The sequence below is a fragment of the Lepus europaeus genome, chromosome 5, assembly GCF_033115175.1.
Source record: "Lepus europaeus isolate LE1 chromosome 5, mLepTim1.pri, whole genome shotgun sequence".
Lineage (NCBI taxonomy): Eukaryota > Metazoa > Chordata > Mammalia > Lagomorpha > Leporidae > Lepus > Lepus europaeus.
Genome location: NC_084831.1, coordinates 103,102,302 through 103,128,947, shown reverse-complemented (window position 1 = coordinate 103,128,947; position 26,646 = coordinate 103,102,302). Strand labels below are relative to the sequence as shown.

At 63.3% G+C, this 26,646-nt stretch overlaps 1 protein-coding gene across 3 annotated transcripts; it reads right to left on the bottom strand.

The window, feature by feature from the left end:
• Positions 1 to 1,012: 1,012 nt before the first annotated feature.
• Positions 1,013 to 24,606, bottom strand: CELSR2 (cadherin EGF LAG seven-pass G-type receptor 2). 3 transcript variants are annotated; one of them, XM_062191887.1, is made up of 34 exons: positions 21,256 to 24,606; positions 16,464 to 17,111; positions 14,464 to 14,686; positions 13,955 to 14,070; positions 13,695 to 13,783; positions 13,239 to 13,396; positions 12,705 to 12,868; positions 12,399 to 12,524; positions 11,887 to 12,053; positions 11,316 to 11,603; positions 11,054 to 11,228; positions 10,686 to 10,827; positions 10,388 to 10,508; positions 9,769 to 9,952; positions 9,508 to 9,609; positions 8,797 to 8,891; positions 8,382 to 8,591; positions 7,669 to 7,852; positions 7,439 to 7,567; positions 7,171 to 7,351; positions 6,916 to 7,083; positions 6,710 to 6,836; positions 6,412 to 6,612; positions 5,972 to 6,146; positions 5,667 to 5,779; positions 5,430 to 5,509; positions 5,222 to 5,348; positions 5,005 to 5,127; positions 4,370 to 4,497; positions 4,047 to 4,135; positions 3,751 to 3,942; positions 3,435 to 3,605; positions 3,064 to 3,298; positions 1,013 to 2,579 (listed from the first exon to the last, which is right to left on the bottom strand). In XM_062191887.1, the coding sequence occupies exons 1-34, from the start codon at positions 24,575 to 24,577 to the stop codon at positions 2,558 to 2,560; spliced, it is 8,775 nt and encodes a 2,924-aa protein (XP_062047871.1). In that variant the 5' UTR covers positions 24,578 to 24,606; the 3' UTR covers positions 1,013 to 2,557. The 3 variants fall into 3 exon arrangements, with proteins under 3 accessions (XP_062047871.1, XP_062047872.1, XP_062047873.1); XM_062191888.1 differs by having other exon boundaries at positions 1,013 to 2,576; XM_062191889.1 differs by having other exon boundaries at positions 1,013 to 2,343.
• Between the last annotated feature and the right edge of the window lie 2,040 nt (positions 24,607 to 26,646).

Sequence of the window (26,646 nt, the reverse complement as noted above, 5' to 3'; positions counted from 1 at the left end):
ACGGCGAAGCCGCAGCAGAGGCGTGCGCTCTCGCCACCTGGCGGCTGGCGAGGGCAAGGCATGCTGTGCTCACCCTCGCTCATCTTCGCAGTCTGCAGTTTTGTGCCCCTTTCCAGCCCCTCCCGCCCCAAAGCCGCTTAGGCAGCAGTCGGTAGGCGGTGCCCTCCCGGCCAGGCCGTGGCTGCACCTGGGGGCTCAGCGACCTGCCGGCCTCCTTGCCTTCTGGCCGCGCTTCCGTTTTCTCTGTGCGCGCCTGCCACCTCACGCAGTAGCAACAAGAGAGCCAGTGTTTATTGGCCTCTTACTGGGAACTGCACTAAGCACTTTACATGTGTTAACTCATTTAATTCTCATAAAAGCTCAATTAGGCAGCCGCTATTATCATCGCCCTCATTTTGCAGGCAGAGAAACTAAGGCTGAGAGAGACTGAGTCACTCGGGCTGGTTCCAGGGGTTCCGGCCTCCCCGGGAACTCCCTCTCTGGTGTGTTGTGTGGAACTGTGACAAACACCGAACTGAAGATGAGAATTAACGATGGACACACTTGACTACAGAATGAGTAGTTGCTTTGTTTTCCAGTGGAGGGAAAAAATTAAAACGGCCCAGAACAGTAGAGTTAGAAGGCTCTAGTCACCGAGTGCCCTCCAGGTCCCCACGGCCTGTCAGCCCTCCCTGTCTCCTGAATTCACCCCAGAAAACTTGTCCCTGTCCAGGACTCAGCCACAGCGGCTGGGCTGGAAACCTGTCTGCTGAGTGCTTCCTCCTGTCCTGCCCACCTGCCTCCTTTTCCCTGGAAATGCCCAGTTCGTGGGCTCTGCTGAAGCGGCTATATGGAGAGCAAGGTTGGGACATCTGCGGAGGGGCCACTTACCATCCAGCGGGTGTCCCAGTCCCCCTGACCTCCTTGTGGGGCCTCCTGGGGTTTTCCAGAGAAGGCCTACCTTCCCCCCAGCCCCCAGGCTCTGGGAGGACAGGGTGCCACATGGACGCACATGATGACAGCACGCCACCCGCACAGAACTAGTTTATTCAGTAGTATGGGGGATGAAAAAAAGCCAACAACAACAAAACTCTACGGTATTTACAGTAACAATCAAACTGTAGGATCTGATGGTTAGTATCAAGTTAGCATCCAGCATCTTTGTATCTTTTTAAGTCAAGTCATCAGTAGTAATAACAAGTTCCATTTTAACCCCTTGCAGGAATTGCTGAGGGGAGAGGGCAGGGGGCGCTCCACGGCAGGAAGCCTGAAGCCAGCTTTACAGATGAGCACCAGGGACGTTCCCTTGCACCCCTGGCCTCTCTGCTAGCCACCTGCTCCAGAGGGAAAGCCAGGGACAAGTCTGGAGTACATGCTCAGAGGACAGGGAGACTCAAATGAACAGAGTTGGCAAAATGAAGAGGAGGAGGAGGAAGAGGAGGAGGAGAGGTGGGGAGACAGTCTGGAGCGAGGACAGGGCTCTGGGCCCCCGAGCCAGGGCTGCTGGGGACACACCCGACCTGCGATGGCCATACCACACCCCCTGGGACTGGACATGAACCCATCCCAGCACAAAAAGCAAATAAATAAAAATATATATTAACTCTCTCTCCGCAGGGAGCTGGGGTGGCACAGGGGAGAAAGAGGGACAGGACCTGGTCCTTTGAAGAAGAGAGCCAATTCCAAGAAGGGGTTAAAAGTCGAACCTGTCTCAGAGGCCACAGCAAGTCAGACCAAGTGGCCTCGGTGGGATGTGGGGAGAGCGGGAGTGGACACCAGAACCCAGACCTGAAATCTGTGCTTGAAGCCCGCCCTGGGCAACTGAGCCCCCCACCCCCAGCCCCCACTGTGCTTACTCTTCCTCCCAGCCCCACGTAGGCGACAGCAAAGAAGCAAAGAAGCGCAACTTAACACGTGACTGGCCTTCCCCGGCCGGACCAGGGCCGGGGTGGGCAGGGAGAATGAAGCACTTTTGGGTCAGCAAACTGAGCAAACACCTGGGCTGCAGCCCGCAGCCAGCAGAGGGGCTGGGGTGGCCCGGCCCTTGGCTGGGGGCGCAGACTTCTCTCCGAATGTGTTCATGCAGCATTTGGGGGTCCGGGGGCACTGAGTCCTTCTGCCCCCTCGCCGGATAGGGCCTTTTCAGTTCCTGGGAGAGGCAGCACAGGCTGAGCGACCCCTCGCCACACTGAGGCCCGCCCGGGAGCCGCCGGCAGGGTGTGAGCCCTGGGCACATGTGGCTTTGTCCTTTCCTTTTGGTGATGGCAAGTGAGGGGGCAAGCCCCCAAGAGTCACTCTCCTCCCAGAGGCACGCAGATGGGAAACTGAGGAGAGGCTGGGGCGCATCCTGGGAGGTCCTATCCTCTTTGGGAAGGGAAAGGGGAGTCAGTTTCCAGCGTATAAAAAAAATTAATCCCTGAAGTCATGAAGAGTGGAGATCCTTTTTTTTTTTAAATTCTTTTTTTTTTCCTCTTTTCTGAAAAACTCTGTCTTGGAGATGTTGGCCCCAGGAGTCCAAAGTGCAGTGAGGGGGCCGGTGGGGGGAGTTGGCACTGATGGCCGGCAAGGCCCAGGCTCCTCAGATGGACGTTTCGTCGCTGCTGCGGGCAGGCGTGGGGAGCAGGGGCAGGGTAAAGCACAAGACAGGAGTGGGCATAAGCGCAGCTGGGGAGGGAAGGGAGCCTCATCGCGGAAGAACCACCACCGGCCCAGGGTTAATGCAGGAAGTTAAAGAAGAGAAATCTGGAGAGGCAGGAAAGCAAAGTGGCAGAAAAGGCAGACAGAGGGTTAGCTGGAGCCCAGGAGACAGTGAGCAGCTTTCACCAGCAGAAGGAAACAGAGAAGCACCCCCAGCTCCCCACCCCACTCACGCTGCCCTGTGCAGGATGGGGTGGCCCACCCCGCGGGGCTCCAAGGTTTGTGGCACTTCACGGTAAGGGAGCTGGCCCACACTCAGGCCCTTTGTCCTCTGACTGCCAACCAGGGGAGCTGGAGAGGCCTGGAGGCAGCTCGGGGCCCAGGCCCAGCCAGGGCCTCTGCCAGGTGGCACCCTGTCCACCCCGCTGCCCCCGCCCAGCCACTCACTCGGAGCCTGACGAGTCCTCATCCACGGTGCCTGCCTTGATGCTCATGGCGATGGGCATGACCCCGTTCAGCTGCTCCTGGAGGCTCTGCCGGGGCGGTGGGCGCAGGGGGGGCCCAGCCCGGCTGCCCTCGCTGGCCGAGGAGCCCCGGGAAGAGCCTGTGCCTTGCTCCAGGGGCAGCCGCAGAAGGCTGCTCTTCTCGCTGATGGTGGGCAGACACTTCTTCTTGAGGATGCCTGTGGGCCACAGGGCAGGCATCACAAGGTGCAGGGGGAAGCAGCGGGCCGGCCTGGGAGCCCCGGGAACCCGAGGGTAACGTGAGGTGTGAGGTTGCGGGCCAGGGCAGCGTGGTGGCGGGGGTGCCACACTCACCTTTGTGAGGCTGGGCAGAAGGCCCTGGAAGGGGGCCCAGGGACGCCTCCCGAGCCAGGGCATCTCCATTCTCCCGTGGCCGCTCCTCAGGGGCCCCGGAGCCACCACTCTCCTTGGCTGTGGTCCCAAAGTCTCCTGGCCAGGGGGCCTTCCCAGCCCCTGGGCCCCCATCTGGCAGGGAAAGGAAGTGCCATGAAACCCACAGAAGACAGACAGTGGAGAGTCACCATCCCAGCCTTGCTTCCCAAGATCCCCAAGCCCCTCCCCCCACCCCCCTACCCCTATCCCGAAAACCACAGCCCTGGTGCTGGCCCACCCTTGGGGGTACTGTGTAGGGGCAGCCTCTCGGCTCCTGGTCCCAGCAAGCTGTCCCAGCCCTGCTCTCCGGGGAAGGCAGCCTCCTCCTCCTCCTCTTCCTCCTCCTCACTGTCTGAAGAGTGGGTAGAGGCATAGGAGCCACTCTGGTCATCTTCCAGGGACAGGTCGCTGTCCGAGTCTGTGTCAGGATCTGGGAGGTTGGGAAGACATCACAGCCGGCCCACCAGCCTCCGCCCACCCACAGCAAAAGCCAGGCCGCCGGCCCACCGGGTACCAGGGTCCTTCCATCCTCACCGTGCTGCTGGCCTTGACCTTCCAGGAAGAGGCCGCCTGGGTCCCCCAGGCCAGGAGGCCCTTGGCCAGGGTTCAGCGTGGACTCCTCCCTAAGGAGACAGGACCATGCTGGAGACCTTGCTTGGCCTACTGCCCAGCACCCCCTTCTCTCCTCTCCCCTGTGATTCCAAGACTGTGCCTCGTGTTCCTGGCGGCTTCTGATACAAGCTGTCACCCATGTCCACTGCAAGGTGTGCTATTCAACTCCCAAAAGGCAGGTGGCCTGGGCCCAGCCTGCACGATCCTCCCCTTCCCTGCTCAGCCCTCCCACCTCCAGGGCTCACCTCAGCAAGAAGGGGATATAGCTGGGCTGACTCTTGCCTGAGCGGCTGGCGCTGTGCAGGGAGCCGGCCGAGTCTCCGTAGGGCTGGTACAGCCGCCCATCTGTGTAAGGGCTGGGACAGTTGTAGGACTGGGTGGGGCACAAAGAGCTCTGTCAGTGGAGAGTGACCCCAGGTGGCAGGTGGAGGGTACGGGGATCTTGCCCCAGGGCCCACCTCCCACAGGCCCAGGTCTGAGAGAGGGTGGCCTTGAGTCTCTGCTGCCCCGTGTTGGGGCCTGGCCACACCTGTACCAGCACTCCCTGAGGTGGTAACACTACCCGGCTGTGATGGGTGCAGTCTACTGGTAAAACGTGGTAACGGGGATGCTCTCCGAGCATCCTGAGAGACAGAAAATTTGCTCAAATTCCTAAGGGGCTCCCAGATGCAGGATACTCATCACCTGACTGCCCATCTCCACCCCGTCTCCCCATGTCGGAATCCCATGGGCCACATCCGCCACCTGCTCGCACCTCCCTTCTTCCACGGAGACATGGAGATGGAAGAGTGAAAGCAGCCCCACGGTACAGAGCATGGCTCCCTGGGCCTCTGGCCTCCTCCTCCCCTGCTTCCCGCCCAGACCCTCAGGCTCCCCTCACCGAGGTCAGGGTGGACTTGGTGGTCAGAGCAGGGTCAGGGCTGGGCTTGCGGCTGCAGGCAAATCGCAGTGCTTTCCGGACCTCCTTGCTGAGCACCACGTAGGAGAGGAAGATGAAGGGGCCCTGGCAGGCGGAGGCCGCAACAGTTGGTAGGGGAGCATTTCCAGGCACCCCAGCACTGTGGCTTCCTTCCCCGCCCCGCGGGCTGGCCAGTTACCTGGAGGCAATTGCAGGCAGCAAAGAGGTAGTGGAAGAGGAGGGTGTCACTGTTGACAGACAGCAGTGCCAGCAGCCAGGCGGCACTCAGCAGCAGCAGGACGGCGAAGGAGGGCTGCAGGCCCGAGCTGGGGGCGGGGCAGGCCGTGAGCCAGACTCCCATGCTGGGGCCCGCCCGCCTGCTGCCCCAGCACCCGCACCCCACTTACATAGGGCCTTTCTTCTCGAAACCCTGCCGCTGGGCAGCACAGGAAGCCCGGGCGGCCAGGATGTACAAGAAGACACTCATCTAGGCAGGGGAGAGAGGCATGAGTGGGATCACTGCAGGGGAGGAGGGGCAGAGAGCTTCTGCCCCACCCCATAAGGCCCTGCAGCCTGAGCGCCTCCCAGCGCAGATCCCGAGGACACACTCGGCCTGGTCACTCCAACCCATATCCAACACCTACCGAGACAGCGAAGGCCACAGGGCCAGCGAAACTCCAGATGAGTGTATCGTAGATAGAGAGCCAGCAGAAGTCGGGGTTCCCGTAGCCCTCAGGATCCAAGCCCACGGCTAGACCTGGGGGCAGGGAGACAGCAGCAGGGGCGGGTGGTCAGGGCCTGGGGGCAGGACTGCGGTCAAAGGGCCTGGGTAGAGCACGGGGCAGAGTTCTGACTGTGGGCTGCTCTCCCGCCCCCCCACCATAGGGCTCAGGGCCTGGGTTAAGTCTGATGGACGTGGATGAAGAAGTTGGCCTGAGCTGTGGGGTACCTGTGATGAAGGCGGGCACGCCCCAGCCCAGCATGTAGTAGAAGCGCATGGGGCCGGCATTGACGTCGCGCACCTCGGTGAGCGCCCGGTACAGATGTAAGGCCTCCAGCAGAGCCCAGGAGAAGGTGCAGAGGTACAGGAAGTGCAGCAGGATGGCAATGACTGTGCAAGCAAACTGAGGCCAGGCCATGCCCGTCAGCGACCAGCACACAGGGCCTGTGCTCGGCCAAGCAGGCGGGAGGACCGGGGTGGGGGTGGGGGCTGCAGCAGAGACTGGGCCAGAGACGGGGACCTCCAGGGTGTTGCTGGAGAAGGGGAGAATGGGGGCCAGATCCCAGGCAAGGCTCTGTCAGGGCGGAGGTGCGGGCTGGGGAAGGCATCTCCCAGGGGCCTGCGGGGCTGGCAGGTCGGGGAGGTCTCTGGGTGGGAGGGCATCTTACAGGGAGGTCAGCCTGGTTGACTCCCAGGAGGAAGACCAGCTGTGCCAGGCCGAGGGCAGCTGTCAGGTTCCGTCGGATGCCGTGCTGGTTGGAGCGCAGGGCACGCAGGATGGTGAGGAAGAGGAAGGTGAGCAGAAGGGCGGCCAGCGTGACCCCCAGAGCCACGTAGGTCAGCGTCTTCAGCGGCAGGATCTCCCCGTTCTGCAGGGCAGATGGTGGGAGGCCAGGTGGATAAGGAGGGGCAGGGCCCGGGCACGCAGCCCAGTGCCCGCAGCTGCCCCCAGAGTGGGGGGGCTACCTCGCGCCGGGACACGTCCATGAGCACCGCGAAGCTCGTCATGTGGTTGCACTGGCAGCTGACATGGCTCTCATTGCGGAAGACGACCTCGCAGCCCCTGGCTGACCAGCCACCCGTGCCGCTCACCCTGCGGGACGGCGGGGCTGTGTCAAGACCACCGGGGCGGGGGTGGGGCAGAGCCGGGGGTGAGGGCAGCCCAGGCTCACAGGATGGAATGGTTCCAGAAGACACAGATAGGCTTGGTCCGCTCCTCTGTCTCCAGCAGCCGGAACTGCACGGTGACCGGCTTGTCCAGGGAGCGGGGCAGGAGCTCGTCGTCATCGTGCACGCTGATGCTCACCACAGGTGTGTTGATGACAGGGCGCTTGGGGACCCTGATGGGAGGCGGGCAGACGTGGGTCACCATGGCAGATGCCCTCGGCCCAGCCCCTGCCGGCCCTGCTCCCCCCGTGGCCGCTCACCTCAGGCTGCGCTTGTCCGGGTCATAGTTGTGGGGCAGGAGGCCAGCCAGGGTGCGGTAGATGATGACGCTGGCCACGGCCTCACCCTGGCTCAGCTCCGGGTGCCGCCGCTGCCGCCGCGCCACTTCCTCAGGCTCCTGTGCCTCTCCAGGGCCCGCGGGCCTGACCACAGGGGGCACCTCTGGAAGAGAATATGGTCCCTCTCAGGGAGACTGCCCTCCTGGTGCCCCAGGGCCGGCCCTGAACCCTGCCGACCGCCCCCACTGACCTCTGAAGACAGACTCGGGCAGAATGACCGTCGTCTCAAGGTCCGGGGGCCGCTCCCCACGCAGCGCCTCGTAGCGGGGCAGCTTGGCCCCCGCGAAGTTCCCCTTGTCCAGTCGCACAACGGAGATGACTAGGGAGGGGCAGGCCCACAGGTGGGACCCCCAGCTGAGGTGGGCAGGTCCCCGGCACGCCTACTCCACAAACCCTCCCCAGCCCGGGGCCCCGCCTCACCAATGTTGGGCGTGATGATGGTGAAGGGGCTCAGGTACGTGTGCCGCATGTTCTGGGCCAGGGCGCTGGCATAGGCCTCGTAGTGCTGCAGGAGCCAGGCCGTGCCACCTTCCGTCTGCTGGATCAGCTCCCAGTGCCGCTTGTTGGCTGCGTCCAGGAGGGCACTGCCCACCCGCAGCAGGTTCTGGTGGTGGGCGTGGGCATGGGGCATGGCGTCATGTGCTGGCAGACCACACCAGCCTGGACTCTGCCTGGACTAGCCCTGCTCCCCACCCTCCATGCCCTGCTCTCGGCACACACCACCGCCTCCTCCAGGAAGCCCTCTGGATCACACTGCCCACCCCAGTGGCCAAATGCTCTGCCTCTAACCCTGGCCCCGCCCCGCTAAATAAAGCCCCCAGCCCCTGGACCCACACAGATGCCCTGGGGCTGCTTCCCCCAGCCCCTGGCCTCTGCCAGGTCATGCTACTTCCTGATACTAATAGCATTTTCTGTGGGCCCCTTGTGAAAAGGGATGGGAAGCGGTGCCCTGATTACCACGGGGCTCGAGGCACCTTGTAGGGGGCTCGAGGCACCTCATGGAGGCCTCATGGTAGGGGTGAGCTCCCCAGAGACAGAGGGGAGGGTCCCCACCCTGCCCCCAGCTTGCAGGATAGGGCTCGCTCACTGAGACCCCCACCCGACCAGCCAGCTCCACCTCTTCCAAGCCCCACCTCGGTGAAGTGCACGTCCTGCGTGGCTGACAGCCCAAAGCCTCGCTGGGCACTCTCATGGGCCAGCAGCCGGGTGGCCAGCTGGTAGGCCACCTTGACGTCGCTGCCAAAGTAGCCAGCTGTGTGCTGTGTGGCGTTGCGCAGGAGCAGGGCCAGCCGCTGGGAGCGCCCCGAGTCCAGGCCGGACTCGTTCCGCTGCAGCCGCTCCGCCTAGACGGCAGGGGCCGAGAGGCAGGGGTCAGCGCAGGACGGTGGGAAAAGAAAATGTGGGGGACAGGGGACTAGGGAGGGGAGAGGTGGCCCCTCTGGGTGGGCACCCCAGGAACCTAGGGGCTGGAATTCCAGAGCCCCCTTTTTCAAAGATGGGGCAAGGAAGAAGAGGGAGAGGGAGGAGGAGGAGCAGGTGCTCACTTACCAAGCCCTTCAGCTCTGAGAAGGTGACTGAGGTGCAGTTGAAGAGGTTTGGGGGGAGCCACCCCCGGTGCTCATCACAGTGGCGCACAGCGGTCCCTGGGGGAAGGAAACAGGAGCGCTAGCCTCAAGGAAGCACCCAGAAGCCCACGAGACCTGGCTGAGTGCTGTGCTGGGCACCAGCACCTGGGACAGGAGACGGCAGCACGGGCCCCGGCCCCTGCAGCCTGGGTGAAGACAGGACAACAGGAGTGCAGAACACGAGAGCCCAGCGTCTCTGCAACACCTGTGCAAACAAGGGCTGCAGGAGCTGGAGACCCCGGACCTCACTACCCTCTCCAGCCACCACCCCGGGCTCCTTGCCACTCTCCAGGAATTCTACTCATCGCCAGTCGGAGGACCAGCGCCAGAGTGTGTGTCTTTCTGGCAGTGTTAACTCTAGCCCTGGGTGGTGAGTGGAGAAGAGAACCGTGTGTGAGTCATCAATGACTCTAGCACCTGGCCCTCTGCTCAGCACAATGCAGGCTTTTCAGCATTATTGTTCAGTCCATTTTCAGCATTTTTGTTAAAAGTTCCCCTGGGCAACAATGAGCCAAGGACGATGGGAAACAGAGTCTCCAGGACCCTGGGCCCTGCAGCCAGGGCTTCCTGCCCTCACTGCACTGATGGCACAGGCCAAGTCCTCAAAACCACAGCCTGGGCCGCTAGCACCTACCAAAGGAGCCTTTGGGGCAGGGGGCAGCAGCAGGTAGGCCAAAGCGGGTGCGGGGCCACCAGATCCCAGCCTCGATCGCCCGGGGGCAGCTGTCATAATTCACTGTGGAGCAGAAGGAACACTCGGTCAGCCAGGAGCAGCTGTCCCTCTGCAGCTCGACCCAGGACCCCCGGCCCTCCCTCAGCATCCTCAGGCCTGTGGCCAGCACCCTCCTCTCCCCTCCCACCCGGGGAGGTCGCCCACCCATCCTGGTAGCCCCACCTTCACAGCCGTTGGTGGTGACCTCAGCGAAAGGGTTGTCACAGCGGTCACACTGGCGCCCAATGACACCTGGCTTGCACGGACACTGGCCATCCTCAGGGTTGCAGACTCGGGACAGAGAGCCCGTGGGATAGCAGTCACACAGCAGGCAGGTGGAGCTGCCAGGGGGCCGGTAGTGGTTCTCCTGAGAGGCAGGGAGGGGGAGGCAGGGCGTCACTGACTCACGCTCTCTCCCCACACACTCACGGACCCTCCCAGCTGAGGCCCCTCTGCAGAGGCTCCCAGACCTCGGCCCCCCTCAGAGGGGGTGTCAAAGCACATACCAGCCAGTAGTGATTTGGGCTGGAGCCCACTGGTGAGATGCCAAGCAAGCAGAACAGGCTGCCAACCAGAACAGCTGGCCCAGGGCTCACTGCTTAACTACTGGCCCCGGGTCCCCCTCACACCCCAGGCATGGGGACACACAGCTGCTTGCCCTTCCTGCTAGGGCACAGGCACACAGGCCTCAGCTCTCTGCAGGAAGGCCCATCTCGACGGCCTCCCCTCCAGGGCCCAGGAGCTGCAGAACAGGGGCTGAGGCAGTCACACTACTTCCTGGAGGCTCGGTGGGGGCGGTCACCTTGCAGTGGCACTCGCCGCTTGTCTTGTTGCAGTCTGGGTCAAAGCCTTTGCTGACATCACAGTTGCATGGGCCGCACGTGGGATGTCCCCACCAGCCACGGGGGCAAGGCTGGTCAATCCTGCAGAGAGGGGCCCAGGCAGGTGTGAGCTCCCTCTGCCACTCCTGCTTGGGTAGAGCCACATGGGGCCCCTTGGACCCTGGCTGCAGCTCAGCCAGGCTCTCGGGGCTCTTAGGGACACAGTAGAAACAGGCGGCAGCACTCGGGGCCTATTGCCACATGCCCTGGTCAGCTTACCTGGTCTCACAGTAGGGCCCAAGGTAATTTGGGGGACACTCGCAGGTGTAGCCGTGGGGAGCACTGAGCTTGCGGGTGCACACAGACTGGTGCTCACATGGATTCAGCTCACACACGTTAGTGCAGTTGTCACCATAGTAACCTGGGACCACAAGGACAGAGAGTCAAGCCCCACTTTCCTCTGGCACCTTCATCCTCATCCTCCCGCTCTGAGCATCACACCAGGTGGCTGGCTGGGGCTGCACGGTAGGAGACTAAGGCTCAGAGGGGCCACATGACTGGCCTTGGGTCACACAGCAGCGCCAGAGTTAGAGCCTGGGCACCTGCTAACCTGCCCTGCCCTCCATGTCCCTGGGTTGCAAGCATACCAGGGTCACAGCTGCAGGAATAGCTGTCCCAGTCGTTACTGCAGTAGCTGTTGGCAGGACAGGGGTTCGAGTCACAAGGGTCTGGCAGGCTACAGCCTGCCTCCACGTTGATGCTCTCTCCACGGCTGGGATCCAAACTGCTGACTCCCTCGGCGGTTTCACTGACTCGGACGCCCTGGGAGGGACAGGGCAGCACTGGCCATCAGTGGAGCAGGGCTTCCGGGTGAAGGGAGATGTTGATGGGGCAGGGCAAGAGGCTCACCTGCAAACAGCCCCGGAAGCCACGGGCTACTCCGCCAGCCGGCCCAGGCACACCCCCAACGGTAATGTTGCTCAGGTGCAGCCCATGCAGCCGGGGGCCCAGGTTGCCTTCTGCCCTCTGCTGTCCGTAGTCAAAGGACAGGATGGCGTGGCCGGGGCCCCCGCTGGCTCCCAGTGCCAGCTGTGCATGGTGCCAGTCTCCGTCATTGGCCCGGCCCGGCTCCAGCCGGAGAGATGATGCCTGGAGCCCTGTGCCCTCCACGCTTAGCACCACGTGGCCCTCCCGCAGCTGGTGCAGGAGGGAAGAAAGCAGGGTCAGCAGCCCACATTCATGGGCCCTTCTTCCTGCCCACTCCCCCATTGCAGACCGCTAAAACCACTGCGGCTCTGCTCTAACCACAGAGAAAAGGGCATTTATTTCCCTCACGCCCAACAGATGGCAGCACTGACCCAGCAAACCCAACCAGCTAACTTCATACCCCTAGAAATGACCATCCCTGCCCAGCCTACGGAGGCCACCAAAACCCTCTTGAGGCCAAGGCCTGTCTGCCCGGCCTTGGCTCACTGCATACCTGTAGGGTGATGGTGCTGCGCCCCCTGGTGACGGCCTGCAGCAGTACACCGTTGGCCTGGCGAGTGCGGAACATGAGGCTGAGATGCCAGGGCTGGGAGATGGGCAGCGAGAGGCCATGCCAGGCCACCAGGCTGTTGCCCAGGAAGTGCTGCGGATTGGCCATTTCTGGGGGGACAGATTTGGAGGGAGACTCTGTAAGGTGGAGCAGCACAGTGCCCCCGGGGCCAAGATGTTCAGCTCTGGCAACTCCACGGGAGACAGCACTGGCTGTCCTAGTGCCCACTCCCCGTTGGCTCCACCCTCCAGAGCACGTCCCTGCCCTGGGCCCGCCCCACGCTGTGCCCAGGCCTGCCTCTGACTGGGCCCTTTGTCTGCTGTGCTACCCTCTCAGGGCTCTGTCCAGACACGCTCTCCCACCCACAGCCAGGCTCCCGGAGCCCTGCCCCGTGCCTGCCCTGCCCCGCCAGTGTTCCCAGACTGCTCACGGCACCCAGGCCTCTGCCCTCCTACCCTGGGCACAGCTCTTGCCCCCAAAGCCAAGTGGGCACTCGCAGCTGAACGCGTCCCACTGGTTCACGCAGGTGCCCCCGTTCTGGCATGTGTTGCTGTCACACACATTCTTCTTGGCAGGGCAGCCTAGAATGGACAGAGAGGGGCTCAGTGACTCAGGCTGGGGCCTTGCGTGCACCCCTGTGGCAGCTACCGGAGGGACCATCCCGCCCACCCCGATCCTACTGCCTGGCGCCTCCATCCAGGTGCCAGATTTCCTGCCTGGGCTGGGCTCCCAGCCTTGCCTCTCCCCCGAGGCCTCCCTACCGGGCACAGTGCCGTTGTTGGCAATGAAGTCGGCCATGTCCACATGTCGGCTGTCCACCTGCAGGTTCCTCATGCAGCCCACGAAGTGCCGCATCCGAATGGGGAAGCTCTCAGGCAGGTCAGGCACCCCACCGAGCAGCAGGGGCCCCGTCAGGTCCAGAGACCTACCGGAGGGAGATGGCGGCATGAGGGAGGGGTAGCAGCACCCAGCCCACCCTGCCCTGTCCCCAGGCCAGAGAGAGCCACAGAGCAGTGCCCCTGGAACAGGAGCCACCCTCTTGGCTTGTGCCACCCCTCCTCACACTGTCCCACAAGGCCTGGTTCTAATGCCCCAATCTCGATGTCCACCCATGGGGCGAGCAGGGGCGAGCAGGAGCCAAGAGTGTGTGGACAGGGTAGGGAGGGGGTGGAATTTGGCTTGGATCCCACTTCTTAGCCCCCCTCTCTCCCCTCAGTGCTTGCCTCTTGACCTTCTATCCCCGTCTGAGCCCACATTGCACCTCGCCCCACCCTGGGGAGCTTTTCCCTGCTCACTTCTTGCTGCCACTCTGGGTGCCCTGGGCAGCACAGGAGTAGTTGCCAAGGACAGCTCCAAAGCGCAGGGCCACGCCGGTGTCACAGCCATCCACAGTCACCACGGCCACCTTCTGCTCAGATGGGCCCTGCGGGAGCCCTGTCTGGCCCAGCAGTGGCTGTGGACAGAACGGGCAGAGAAGGGAAGCAGTAGGCAAGGAGCCAAGCTGGTTCCTGGGCCAGGCATCAGGACACTGTTCTCATTCACGGGCATCGACACACCCGGGTGCTCACTCCAGGGGGCACTAACCACGGCCTAGTGGGGTGGGACTGCCCCAACAAGATGGTGTGTGCCAGCCCCCATCCCAGCCAGAACCACGATGCCCTTCCCTGCCCGAAGCAGTGCCACCAAGGTTTGGGTGAGCACCTGGGCCAAGAGCACAGCCCTCCAAGGCCCCGTCCCCCTCCCACACATACCTTATTGTAGTACTTGAGCTGCACCGTGTGCCACTGGCCATCACTGACCCCGCCAGGCACGAATGGGGACACCGTGGTGGTTGACTCACCTGGGAAAAGGGCCAGGTGAGCTGGGAGCCCAGATGAGGGCTGGGAATGGTGGGAGTGAGGATGCTCAGGGTCGAGGCTGGGCTCAGATTTGGCTGGGGAGTATGTGACACCAGGGGCCGAGACACGGAGGCTCTAGGAGAGGGGCGAGGATGTGGGACAATGGAGATCACCTGCAGAAAAGGTGAGCTGGACCTGTTCCTGGATCACCTCCAGGGCCACGAAGTCGTGCTTCTCGTTGAAGCGCCCATTGTACAGCAGTAGCCCGTCACGCTCCTTCGTGGCGAACCTGAGCAGGGGATAGGGACAGGGACAGGGAATGGCAAATTCCCCTGGATACACCAGGACCCTCCAGAAGACCCACTTCTGGCAAAACTAGGGGCTGTGGGGCTCCGATGTGGAAGATGGTCCCAAACCAGAATGCTGGCATGCTGGCTCCCCACCAGGGAGGGGGGCAGGTGGAGGAAGGGCAAGGGACAGATCCCAGTGAGAGGAGCAGTCCTCAGGCCAAGCACACGGGCACCGAGCTCTGGGCACCAAGCTCCGAGCGCAGGCCTGGCCCTGCCAACAAACCTGCTTGGGCACTGTCGCTGCCTGACCTCTCACTCTGCCCACAGAATGGGAGTTGCCCCAGACCTGCCCACACCATGCCCCCTCATCCGCCATGCGCCCCGTCACTCACGAGAGGGCCAGGGTGAAGTGGAAGCGCTGGCGCAGGCCACGAAAGGTGATGAAGGAGCGCGCGGGAAAGCTGCGCGTGGTCACGTGGCAGTAGGGCTTCTCGAAGTCCCCAGACGGGCAGTCGCACTTGAAGCCGCCCACCAGCAGGTTGACGCAGGTGCCCCCATTCTTGCAGACACCCGGGGTGCAGCGGCCTGAGCGGGCACTCACCTCACAGTGCTCACCTGGGCGAGAGAAAAAACAAGGTCAAGTGCCACACACGGTGTGTGTGGGGGGGAGAAGACACCAGAACTCCCCCCAAGCCCCCGGGGAGGAATGTCTCCCATGGCCTTCCACAACCCCACAAATACTCCAGAACTCTCTCGGGTATCCTCACCTCCTCCTGGTGCCCGCTTCCTTGAAGATCTGGGAAACCCCAGGCCCTCCCACGGGCTCTGTTCAGCTCTCTGTGCTGTTCTTGCCACAGCTCCACACAGCTCTCCTGAGAGCTCCCTGTCCCTTCCCTACCCCTGCTGGGGCCCAAGGCTGTGAGGCCCCCAGATCCTAGTTGCCTTCGTGTCACACTACCTAGCAAGCTACTGACCCCTGTGGTAGTGAACACACAGGGAGAGGGCCTGCACGATGGCGTGGGGGCTGTGCCAGCCCCCTCCCTGTCATGCACTGAGATCAGTTTCCCTCCCTGGGGATGGGACCAGGCTTCCACTGGATTTGTCGGAGCTGTGTGGGAGTGGGGAGGGATGCAGACGACCCCTCGGGAATGAGGCGGGCAAGGACCCTGAGTCCTGAGGTCTGGCTGAGTACCTCTGAGCACGTGGGAGATGCTGAGAGAGTGGGGAACCGAGCCCTGGGAGCAGGTCAGGATTCAACAGAGGAGCTAAAAATTCCAGCAGCATCAGATGGGAAAAATCCACCCCTTTCCCTCCCTCCCCATTCCCAGATTCTAGAGATAGGTTCTCAGCTCCTGTGCCTGGTGACTGGCTCTTGTTTCCATGGAAACTGTTGTTCGCCTACTCCAAGCCCCCCTCCCCATCCTCCTGGACAAAGGCTCCCTCCCCTCCCCCAGGCCCACCCCTTCCCTCCACCCCCAGCAGCAGCAGAGAGGAGTAAAGTCTGGCAAGTTCTGGGCAGGAAGATGTAGCAGGGAAGGCAGTGGGTCCTGACTAGGGCTGCTGGCAGAGCCAGTGGGCACAGCTCCAGGGGATAGGGAGTGAGGCCCAAGGCGTCCCGGAAAGGGGGGCCCACAGGGAAGCGGGACAGGCTGCAGGGAGTGGCCAGGTGCACAGAGCAGAGGCACTGAGCACCCCAGGGAGGGGCTCCAGAGGCTTTCTAGCCAGGACCCCCTTGTATCAACACCTGGACAAGGCTGGAGCCTTTCGGCCCGTGGCCACCAGGTGTAATGATCTCCGGGAGACACTGTTGTCTTTGAGCCCAGACCTCTCCAGTTGCCCCAGCAATCTGTAACCTCCCCTCAGTGCCTGGGGAGGGGGCGCTTGCTGCAGTCCTCCTGGAGGTTCCAGGCCTGGCTGCACCTCTAACCAAGCTGAGAGGAGACCCAGAGCAACTCGGCCCATCTCTGCTGCTCCCTTACATCAAAGCCAACGCTAGCCCAGCTCTTTCCAGGCAGCAGGTTAATTAAATCAATTCTCCCAAGCAACTTCTGATCTAAGTAGGTTCATTATCTCCACTTTAAATTACCAAGGCCCAGAGAGGTTTAAGTCGCTTGCCCAAGGTCACACAGCTGGCCAGTGGCAGAGCCGGGATACAAACCCAAGTGGACTGGCCCTAAACACAAGGCTGCCGGGTGCTCAGTGCGTGCGCAGCGCTCCTCCCTCGGCCTTCCACTTACAAGCTGTGGCCAAGGAGCCAAGCGGGGCCTAGACACTCCTGGGGTCACCGACCCTTACTTGGGAACGGGCCGTGGTGGCAGCCCCTTCCGCTGTGCAGGCACCACAGCTCCCGCCCTCCAGGGCCGTGCCCCCCGGGTCCCTCCCCTCGGCTCACCCGTGTAGCCATCGCGGCAGAGGCAGGTGTAGCCTCCCTCGCGGCTGCGGCAGCGCCCGTGCGGGCCGCAGGGCCGCGAGTAGCACAGGTCCACCTCGGTTTCGCAGTAGTCGCCCGTGAAGCCCGGCGGGCAGCGGCAGCGCAGGCCCCCGACGGGGTGGATGGGCCGGAAGAGCACGGAGGACGAGGCGATGAAAGGCGCCGAGGAGTCGAAGCGCAGCACCGACACGCAGCGCATGTAGTTCTCGCAGGGCTCGCGCAGGCAGATGTTGTCGTCGAAGGGCAGCACGCGCTGCGCCGAGATGGCCGTCAGCAGGCTGCGGTTGAGGTACAGGCGCTCCTGCAGGTCCTCCGAGGGCAGGAAGGGCGGCCCGCCCGCGGGGCCCGGCGGCTGGCCCACCGACAGGCTCACGTTCAGGATGCGGCCGCCGGGCGCGTCCGTGTCGCGCTGCACGTTGAAGATCACCACGTGGTCCGGGGGCGTGGCCAGCGTGGCCGCCACGGCCTGGATGAAGAGGCCTAGCAGCGGCGACAGGAAGCGCTCGGGCGACATGTCCTCCAGGCGCAGCGTGATGCTGTGCGTGAGCATCTCGTCCGTGATGATGGTGACGCGCAGCGCGCACTGCGCCGTCACGCTGTGCACGCCGTCTGCGGGGAGGCGACGCGGGTCAGGGCCTCCAGGGGGCGGGCAGGGTGCCAAGCCCCCTGAAGCCCAGCCGGCTGGCCCACTGCCGGGGAGGGACCGGCCCCCAGTGGTGCTTAGCGAGTGAGATTTCCAGAAACCGAGCCCCACGCTCTACCCAAACCGTCCCTCGTGGAGTGTGGCACACCTTTTCATCTTTGCGCGCCTGCCCCTGCCGGGTCATGGGGCTTTTCCTTATACCCTTATTTTGCTGTCTTCTCACCAGGGACCCTGAGAGACCACCCCCCCCAAATCATCCCCCGACCACCTCAGCCTCTTTATAGAACACGACCACAACCCTAACCCTGCGTAGCAGTGGGAGCTGAACTGGGTCAGTGGGCCACCCAGTCCCCCTCCCAGTAAGCCCCAGGCTGCTTGGGCGCAGGCGGGCTATCCCATGGCAACGCCCCACACAAAGCATTCTTCCTGCCCAACTCTCTCTTGTGGGGGGGGAGGGTGCCTCCCCGGGAAATCCAGCCGAGCCACCTTAACCAGTAGCTGCACAACAGGGTGGATGGGGGTGGGGGAACCACAAGCAGAGACTCCAGAGCCCCACTCGGCTGATCTGTCCTCTGATCCCGAGGCCTCTAGCTGCTCATCACCCACTGGGCTCACTGCATTACACCCAAACACCTGCCATGCCCCCAGGCGACACACTCAATGATCAACAGCTGAGAACTAACACACACTTGCTGGTGTCTCATGCCACCCACACACCCTACGTCCAGAAATACCAATACACCTGAGCACACATCCAGACGGGAATGGGTTTTATTTAGCTCAGAAATGAAAGGTAGGGGCCGAACAGAGGGAGAATTGGCTTGGCTGGGCTACAGGGGACACTGATGCTTTTATCTGCTACAGCGCCTTCCTTACACATCCTCGGTGTCCATGAGACTTTTGTTCAGTCTCCACGGTGAAGACATGGCTTTGAAAACATAGCAGGCGGGCCCTCGGATTTTTAAAAGGACACACTGGCAGGAATGGGGCAGGAGCCAGTGTTTCTGGAGCACGGTGGGAGGAGGAGCGGGAAATGGGGACAGATCCTGCATCCATGTTGGACCTACTTGACTATCCCGGCGACTCACCGAGCCAGGCAGGCTGAAGGCAGACACCTCTTTCAGCCCTGTCCTTGGCCCACTTCCCACCTGCCCCCCCCCCCCCAGCCTCATTGCTTGGGACTGCCACAGTCCACCTGCTCTCACCAGCAAGCCTGCTGTCATCGCCCACTTCAGCTCCTTCCGCTCTCGTCTCCAAGCTACTGTGTGAGCTGTTTCTGCCCACCTGGTCTACCCTGACAGCAGCCCACAGTCCTCTGCATCTTCTAACCTGCCCAAAACTAGGCTTACCTGCTTCTAGAAGCTTGCCCTGAGTGACGACTTTAGACTCTAGTTTCCTCCCTCTTTCAGATCCTCTGCACTAGGTCCAGAACTGGCACAGGGCTCTTTCGTACCTAGGACATCTGCCCAGTAACTCCTTAAGGAGATATTCCATCCAGGCAGAGAGAAGCCCAAGACTGCACACAGAGTGCTCCTGACTGATTAGGAAGGAGAGGGGCAGTCATAAGCCTTGCCAGCCCTTAGGCCTGGGAACAAGCATTCCTCACTGTGTTCCCCCTCCCCACCACACACACACACACACACACACACAATGTCCCGGGCCCTGCCTGTGCCCCTCTCCCAGCATGTCTCTGTTGCTTCCCATCTGGCCCGCCATCTGTGGCCACCTGCCCCCTCTGCTATTGGCCCCCATCCCCAGAAGCCAAGCCACTGGTTTCTCCCTCCTCTTTGTCCCTCTCCCCTGCCTTGACCTGGCTCACCCCTCAGGTGCAAAGGCAGGGCAGGAACAAGGGTGGGGGTGCACCGGCTGAACTGTCCTCCTGGATAGAAAAGAGGACAGGCTCTGACCCCTCCAAAATACCACCTGTGCCTAGAGCTCAGCCAGCCACACCTGGAAAAGTGCTAGGTCCCCAGCCGGCAGAGTCAGACTCGCAGCCTCCCTTCCCCCCGCCCCCCTGCAGTGGGGCTGGAGGACTGTGTTCTGCACGCTGCCCAGGTCGGGGCCTGGAGCTCCTGGGTGCGGCAGCAGAGGAAGGAAGAGGCAGGGGGGGATTCAGGCTCAGGCTCCACAGGAGCCACGTGGGGCGGCCGCAGCCACACGGGAGAAAAAGGGGGCATAAACGCAGAGGCCAGAAGGGAAGACAAAGGCTGAGGACGGGCGCCAGCACGGAGAGTGGGAGCGGAGAGACACACAGGAGGCAGGAGCCGGGAGAGGGCAGTGGGAGAGGCCACGCTGAGGCCGCCAGGGGCAGGGGCGGGAAAGAAAGAGAAGACAAAGAACAAGAGGAGAACAACAAAGGGGCAGTGGGGGCGGCCCCCTCACCCCAGCCTCCCTGAACTTTGGGGTTGCCGTGGTGACTGCCTCCAAGGGTCAGGGCTGAGGGGAGAGGGTGGGGCTGGGCTGCCGTGGGTGCTGTCCCTAGCCTTCTCCTCCAGTCTAGGGGAATGAAGTCTGGGGCTCTGCCCTGCAGGAGGCCAGAGGCTGGTTGGGGCTCCCCGTGCCCCATCCCTCACTGTCTGGCCACGCTCACCTGGGGCAGGCTGGGGACGGAAGACACCAGAGAGTGGCCCGACATTTCCAGCCCCTGCTTCTGCCTCAAGGGCCCCAGCACAGATGGGGCGCAGGTTATGGGAGCCCCAGCTCCTCCGACCCCCACTTCCTCATCCTAGAGGGGGAAACTGCAGCTTCCTTGGCCGCAGCCTCCAAACGCTCACACTCCCAGGTTCGCAGGGCCATCTGAGGGGTGGGCCAGGGAGGCATCTGTCCCGCAAGGAGCAGGAGCGGGGAGGGCACGGGAGCCTGGCGCTGCCCCGTGAGTTCCCTCACAGTCTTCCTGGCCTGGGAGTCGGGAAGCCCAGGTTCTTCTCCTGTCCGCCCTGAGGGCTGTGCAGGCTACCTGCAGCCGGGACATCAACAGTGGACTCCTCCTGACGGTCCCAGTTGGCCCTCATCCACCTGGGTCTGGTCCCCTCCTCGCTGCCACCTCTCACTCCGCACAGTGGACAGAGAAAACAGAATGCGACACCAACCCCCAGCCCGGCCAGCCGGGGAGTCTGCAGGCTGAGCGCTTGGCCAAGCAGCAGGAATGCCCCGGCCTGGGTCCTGGCCAGGCTCCCACGCCCCTGGGACAGTGTTCCCGCCCCACGGGACAGGGGCCTCAGGGTCTCTGTCCTCAAAGTCCAGCAGTCCCCTGGCTCTTGTGGTGCCCACACACTATTCTCAGAGCCAGGGCTGGTCGCAAGTCGCAGGGGAGACCTGGCAGCCTAAGAAGGGCCTATGGGGTGGCGCAGGGAGGTGGGGGTGGGGGCTCCAGGAGGCCTCAGCTGGCCTGGGCTCCCTTGCAGCCCCTCCCCCAAGCCAGACCCCAACCCCAGGCTCTGACAGTGGGGTCTGTTTGGACAGAGACAATGAGCCCCCAGCCTCACTTCCTGCGGGAGCTCTGAAGAGCAAGCCAGGCCAGGCTCTTTCTGCCTGGAGGGAAAAGAATGTGCTAAACAAAGTCCACGCAAATCAGGCGGGAGGCAGAAGGGGCCAGAGGAGGGCTGCAGGGTCCTGACCCCTCTGGCGGCAGCCCTGTGCCCCCGCAGCCCTCAGCTCTGCCTGAGGCTGGATGAGATCACAGGACCATCCTGATGAGGCGTGAAGGGGTGCTGAGGGGCCAGCCTGCCCTATCCCCTCCCCTCCTGTGGCTCTCCTGCCCCCACCCCCCCACCCCAGTCTTCCACGCGCCTTTTTTCACAACTCTTGGCAGCCAGAGCCAGGGCAGCCTCAGAGCACTTCCCCCATCACGTCACAAGCCGGTAGGCAGTGGGCAGCCAACCGCAGCAGCCCAGCCCAGCCTGGGGCGGCAGGCGGGGCCTGCACCAGCCGCTAGGATTCCTGGGGCTTCCTCCCAAGCTGATTCTCTGTGTGGGGCATCAGGAAGGCAGGTGGCTCTCAGCAGCTCCCCCTTGGGTGGGGCTCCCTACCACCAGAGGGCTGCCAGGGCCCTCCCCACCACCCTCCCTGGGGAGGCGTCTCCACCCCAGTACCACGGGGACCCTTCCTTACCTGACACCAGCACGCTCATGATGGCCTCCAGGGGCCGGTTGTTGTCCAGAGCCCGGCTCAGCCTTAGCTCCCCCGTGGAGGCGTTGAGCAAGACCAGGCTGAGTTCATTTCCCCGCTCAAAGCTGTAGGTCAGGCTGTCTGAGATGTCGGGGTCATGGGCAGGCACACGGCCAATGGCACCCCCGGGAAAGCTGCTCGAGCGGTTGGTGACGTAGTTGTTGAAAAGGATCTCAAAGTTGCCCAGCACCGGGGGGTTGTCATTGCGGTCCAGGAGGCGGACATGGACGGTGGCCCGGCTTACCAGGGGAGCCGATGTGGCCTGGATGACCAGGATGTACTCGGGCCGGTCCTCGTAGTCCAAGTCCACCAGGGCGGTCAGCTCCCCAGAGAAGATGTCCAGCTGGAAGACCTCAGGGATGTTGCCCTCCACGATCTGATACATGATCTGGGCGTTGGTGCCTTCGTCAGGGTCGGTGGCCGTGACCCGGGCCACCGCCAGCCCAATGGGGCTGTTCTCTTCCACGAATACATCAAACTCATCCTGCTCAAAGACAGGTGGGTTATCGTTCACATCCAACACGGCAACTGTCACTTCGACGGGCGTGCGGGCTGGGGGCATCCCCTTGTCCACCGCATATGCCCGCAAGATGTACTGGGCCACGTTCTCCCGGTCCAGCCTCCGCAGCGTTCGCACGATGCCTGAGGTGGACTCTACGATAAAGTCCCCGTCTCCATCGTTGCCTCCTTGGAAGGTGTAGAAGACCCGGCCATTAAGGCCCGAGTCTCGGTCAGTGGCTGAGATCTGTAGGACGCTGGTGAAGGGGGGCACGTCCTCATAGACGCTGCCCTGGTAGGAGTCCCGCAGGAACTGGGGCGCATTGTCATTCACGTCATTTACCAGGATCTCCAGGTAGGTGGTGTCAGACTTCTGGGGGATGCCATTGTCCCGAGCAGTGATGGCCAGGGTGTAAGATACCTGGTCTTCGTAGTCCAGCTCGGCCTGAGTGGTGACCGCGCCAGTGTCGGCGTCGATGCGGAACTGGGGGATGCTGTCCTCCATGAAGTAGGTGATGCGGGCGTTCTCGCCCGTGTCCTCGTCCGTGGCACTGATCAACACCACCGTGGTGCCGGCTGGCCGGTCTTCGTTAACATTCACCGTATAGTGGGAGCTCTGAAAGACAGGGCGATGGGTGTTGGCATCGGTGACGTTCACCACGATCTGTGCAGTGTCCTGCCGTGTGCCATCGGAGGCAGTGACGGCCAGCACGTACTGCCGCTCCAGCTTGTAGTCCAGGGGCAAGGCGAGGGATACCAGCCCGCCACCGCTCTGGCTGGTGATGGAGAAGCGGTTGCGGGTGTTGCCGCTGGTGATCTGGTAGGTGATGACACTGTGGGCGTCGCGGTCCACGGCCGACACCGTCACCACGCTGGTGCCCACGGCGGCATCTTCATTGAGCCGCACTGTGTACTCCGGTTGGGTAAAGGTTGGGTTGTTGTCATTGACATCCAGGATGGTAACGCTGACACTGGCTGAGGCAGTGAGTGCTGGGGTGCCGTGGTCTCGGGCCTCCACGCCAAAGCTGTAGAAGTCAACTTCCTCTCGGTCCAGCTCAGCAGCCACGGAGATCCAGCCTGTGCCGTTGTTGATGGTGAACGGGAAGTCGTGCCCCACCCCGGCAAGACGGTATTCCAGGCGGGCATTGTCACCGGCATCTGCGTCAATAGCTTGCACGTGGAGAACCAGGTAGCCTAAGGGGACGCTCTCCAGGACGGTAGCCTGGAAGGGGGTGCTGACGAAGATGGGGGCATTGTCATTGATATCCAGGACTTGCACGGTCACCAAGCCGGAGACGTTGGAGAGTGGGGGGCGGCCGCCATCCTGTGCCCGCACCCGGAGCGTATACTCCTTGGTTGTCTCGTAGTCAAGAGGGCTCACCACGTCCAGGGCCCCAGTCTGGGCGTCCAGATAAAACTGTCCCCGAGCATTGCCACTCATGATGCTGTAGTGCACCAGGGCGTTGCTGCCCTTGTCGCGATCTGAGGCTGTGACCCTGAGTACCGGGGCCCCTGGGGTCACGTCCTCCCGCACCTGGACCACGTAGCGCTTCTCACTGAACTGGGGGGCGTTGTCATTGTCATCTTCCACCGACAGGAAGACAGCGGCCGTGGCGCTCCGCGGACCAGGGTCCCGACCCTGGTCACTGGCTTCCACAGTCAGCTGGTAGGATTCTACCTCTTCCCGATCCACAGGGCCACGGGTCCGTATCACCCCAGAGCGAGGGTCGATCTCGAAGACTTCCGAGGGACCGCCCCCAGGCCCCTCCAGCAGGCGGTAGAGGATGTTGGCATTGGCAGGGGCGTCCCCGTCTGTGGCTCGGACAGTGAGCACCTCGTAGCCAACCTCCAGGTTCTCCCTGAGGCTCTCCTTGTATTCCTGCTGCTCGAAAACAGGATCATGATCGTTAGTGTCGGTGACCAGGATGGTGAGCGTGGCGAGGGCACTTCGCCGGGGCATGCCATGATCCTGCGCCGTGACCCTGAACACATGCGTGCTCTTGGTCTCACGATCCAGCTCCTCGGCCGTGGTAACAGCTCCAGTGATTGGGTCCAGGGAGAAGTAATGGTTGGAGCGACTATCGAAGAGGGCGTCCATGGTGTATTCGAGCCGCCCGGCGTCACCCTCGTCGGGGTCGATGGCCCGCAGGGAGGCAACAGAGGTCCCTGCGGGCTGGTTCTCGGGCACGGTGGCCTGGTAGCTGGGGGGCTGGAACTGGGGGGCCGTATTCACATTCCTCTTCCGACGTCCACCCAGGGACCCTTCCGGTGGCCCCTGTCCTGTCCTGAGCCCGGGGGCCTGTGCCAGCTTGCAGGACAGGCATCTCAGCCGTGGGGCCTTTAAGCAAGGGTGCTCCTGGGGCAGGGTGAGCCTGCCCTGCGGGGAAAGGTGGCCCCCGATGCCCAGGAGGCGGCAGCTCCAGGGACAACCTTCAGGGGCTGGGGGCAGAGGAATATGGGCCCCGGATTCTGGACACCAGACCCTCAGGCCATCGTGGTGGGGCACCAGGTGGCCAATCAGCTCGGTTCCCGCATCCCTGCAGCGGCTGGTGTAGAGCCATAGGTTCGAGGCTGAGGCTGGACAGAGCCAGCCCACCGGGGCACAGGCCCCCGACGAGCCGCGGCCCCCGGGTCCCAGGGAACGACAGGGTCCCACTTGGTCTCCCAGTAGTGGCGATGGCAGCAGCAGCAGCAACAGCAGCAACAGCAATAGCAGCGGCGGCGGCAGCGGCGTGGAGAGGGAGACGCAGGCGGCCTGGCTCCGCATCTCTCCCTGTTCCCGGCCCGCAGGGTCAACAACCGCGGCGGCTCCTCCTCCGGCTCTTGCCGGCCCCGCCGCGCCTCATGCCCGGGCCGAGGCGCCGGTCCCCGGGGCCACCCGTGCGCCCCGCAGGGCCTGCGCCTAGATGGCTCGGCGGGGCCCCCGCACTGCGCCCCCCGACCCACCCCTGGCGCGGGCCCGGCTCCCACCGCTCACAGAGCGGAGCTCGCTCCCGCGTCACCTCGACCACCGCAGGCTGGCGCCGAGCCGCCACCTGCGCTCCGGGCACTCGCCACCTGCGCCCGCCGGACCCGAAGCGCCCTGGCCCTTGCCGGCCTCCCGGTTCCCGAGCCCTGGGGTGTTCCCTCCGCTCGCGTGAGGTCGCCCACCTGCTCCCGCGGAGCTGCGCGTCTGGACCCCGACCCGGCCCCAAGGGCCACCGACGGTCCCCGCCGCCTGCTCGGGCCCCACGTCGCCGCCGCGGCTGCTGCCGGTCGCCGCGGCCCCGGGCCCAGCCCCGCGTCCCCTCGCCTTCCCGGCGGGCGGGCGAGCTCTGCAGCGCGGCGGCGGCGGCAGCGGCTCATTACCATAGACCTGCTCGCGCCGCCGCCGCCTTAAAGCGGCGACACCCGCCGCGCCGGGGAGGTGGGCCCCACCCAGCGCCCTCTTCCGCGCAGATGCTCCGGGATGCCCGCTAGCTGGACCCACCACCAGCCAGCCCAGGACCCACAGGTCTGCCCCGGGGCCGGTGCTGCCTCCCTGCCTCAACCTGGAGAGGTGTGAACCACCGAGGCCAAACAGGAAAGCGCAGTTCTTGGTGGTAGTGCCCTAAGTATGCTGACAGGCCTTCTAAACATTTCTGAAGGGCTGTCACTGTTGCTGAAGCCCCAGTCACACCCCCGACAAGAGCCCTGCCTGCTGTCCCTTCCCACGCTCTGGGGTCAGACTGAGCTACAAGGACCCTTGCTCAACATGGCAGAGCTGCTGCCCCTCCCCCCTGCAGACCCCAGAGCCTCCCTGATGAGGTCCTTGGGGGTTGTGGGGGGCACACCTGGCCAAGGTTGTGATGCGACCAGGATGTCCGCTGGGGCCCAGCTGGACACAATGGCCCCAGCCTCCTCTTGGACCCTGCAGGGGCATTTTCAGGGGCCTTGGAGCAGTCAGCACACCAATCTTACCAGACGTTGGTGTTGGCATCAGTCCCCAAGATGGTGAGTGTGGCAGGGGCACTTTTGTCAAATGAGGGGACCGAGCAAGGGAACCGGCCACCTGGCCCTCCAAAGCGTGCCTTGCAGCAGAACTCACTTCACAAGCAGCAGCCGGGAGTACAAGGCAGAGGGCAGAGCTGCTGGAGGAAGGCTGGTAGGGCCTTGCCCGGCCCCATGGCCCCTCAGCCAGGAAATCTTGGGGAACTCCAGGAGTCTGGCGAAACCCAGCTGAAACAGCGCTGGGTCAGCTGCTCCCTGCCAGCGCTGCCCAGGGAGCCCCTATGTGCCCACACAGGGATGCCGAGCGTGAGACGTGTACCCAGAGACAGGACGGGAGATGGGCCTTGGGTACAGCCAGCAGGGTTAGGGCTCCACTGGATTCCCGGCCATGGTGGGCACACGGGACAAGAAGCGTAAGGAGGGAGGGGCCTGTGTGGCTCAGGAACGCCCTCCCTTTGACAGCAGATGGGCGTCTTCCTGTGGACAAGGCCAAGGGCAGCTCCAGAGATGGAGGGCGGCTGAGGCGCCTGCCTAGGCTCCCTTAGACTCTGGCTGGGGAGCACCCAGGGGCTGCGTGGGCATCTTGCTCTTCACCTAATAGCCATGTGGCGCGGAGAATGCTCGGAAATTATACCATCTGCTAATTACCCTTTGAATGGGGTTTGGCTGATGAGACTCCTTTCTGATGCAGGCCCCAGCCAACACACGGAGAAACTGCAGCTCTCCATTCATCTGTCTCCTGTTGTGGCTAACATAAGCTTTCTGGGTGGGACAGAAGCAAAGCCGAGGCTCTGGATCCTGGAGCCCAGTGCCAACCAGGGGTTTCCAGCCAATGTGGAGCCCAAGGAGCCCACTGCAGGTGAGTGA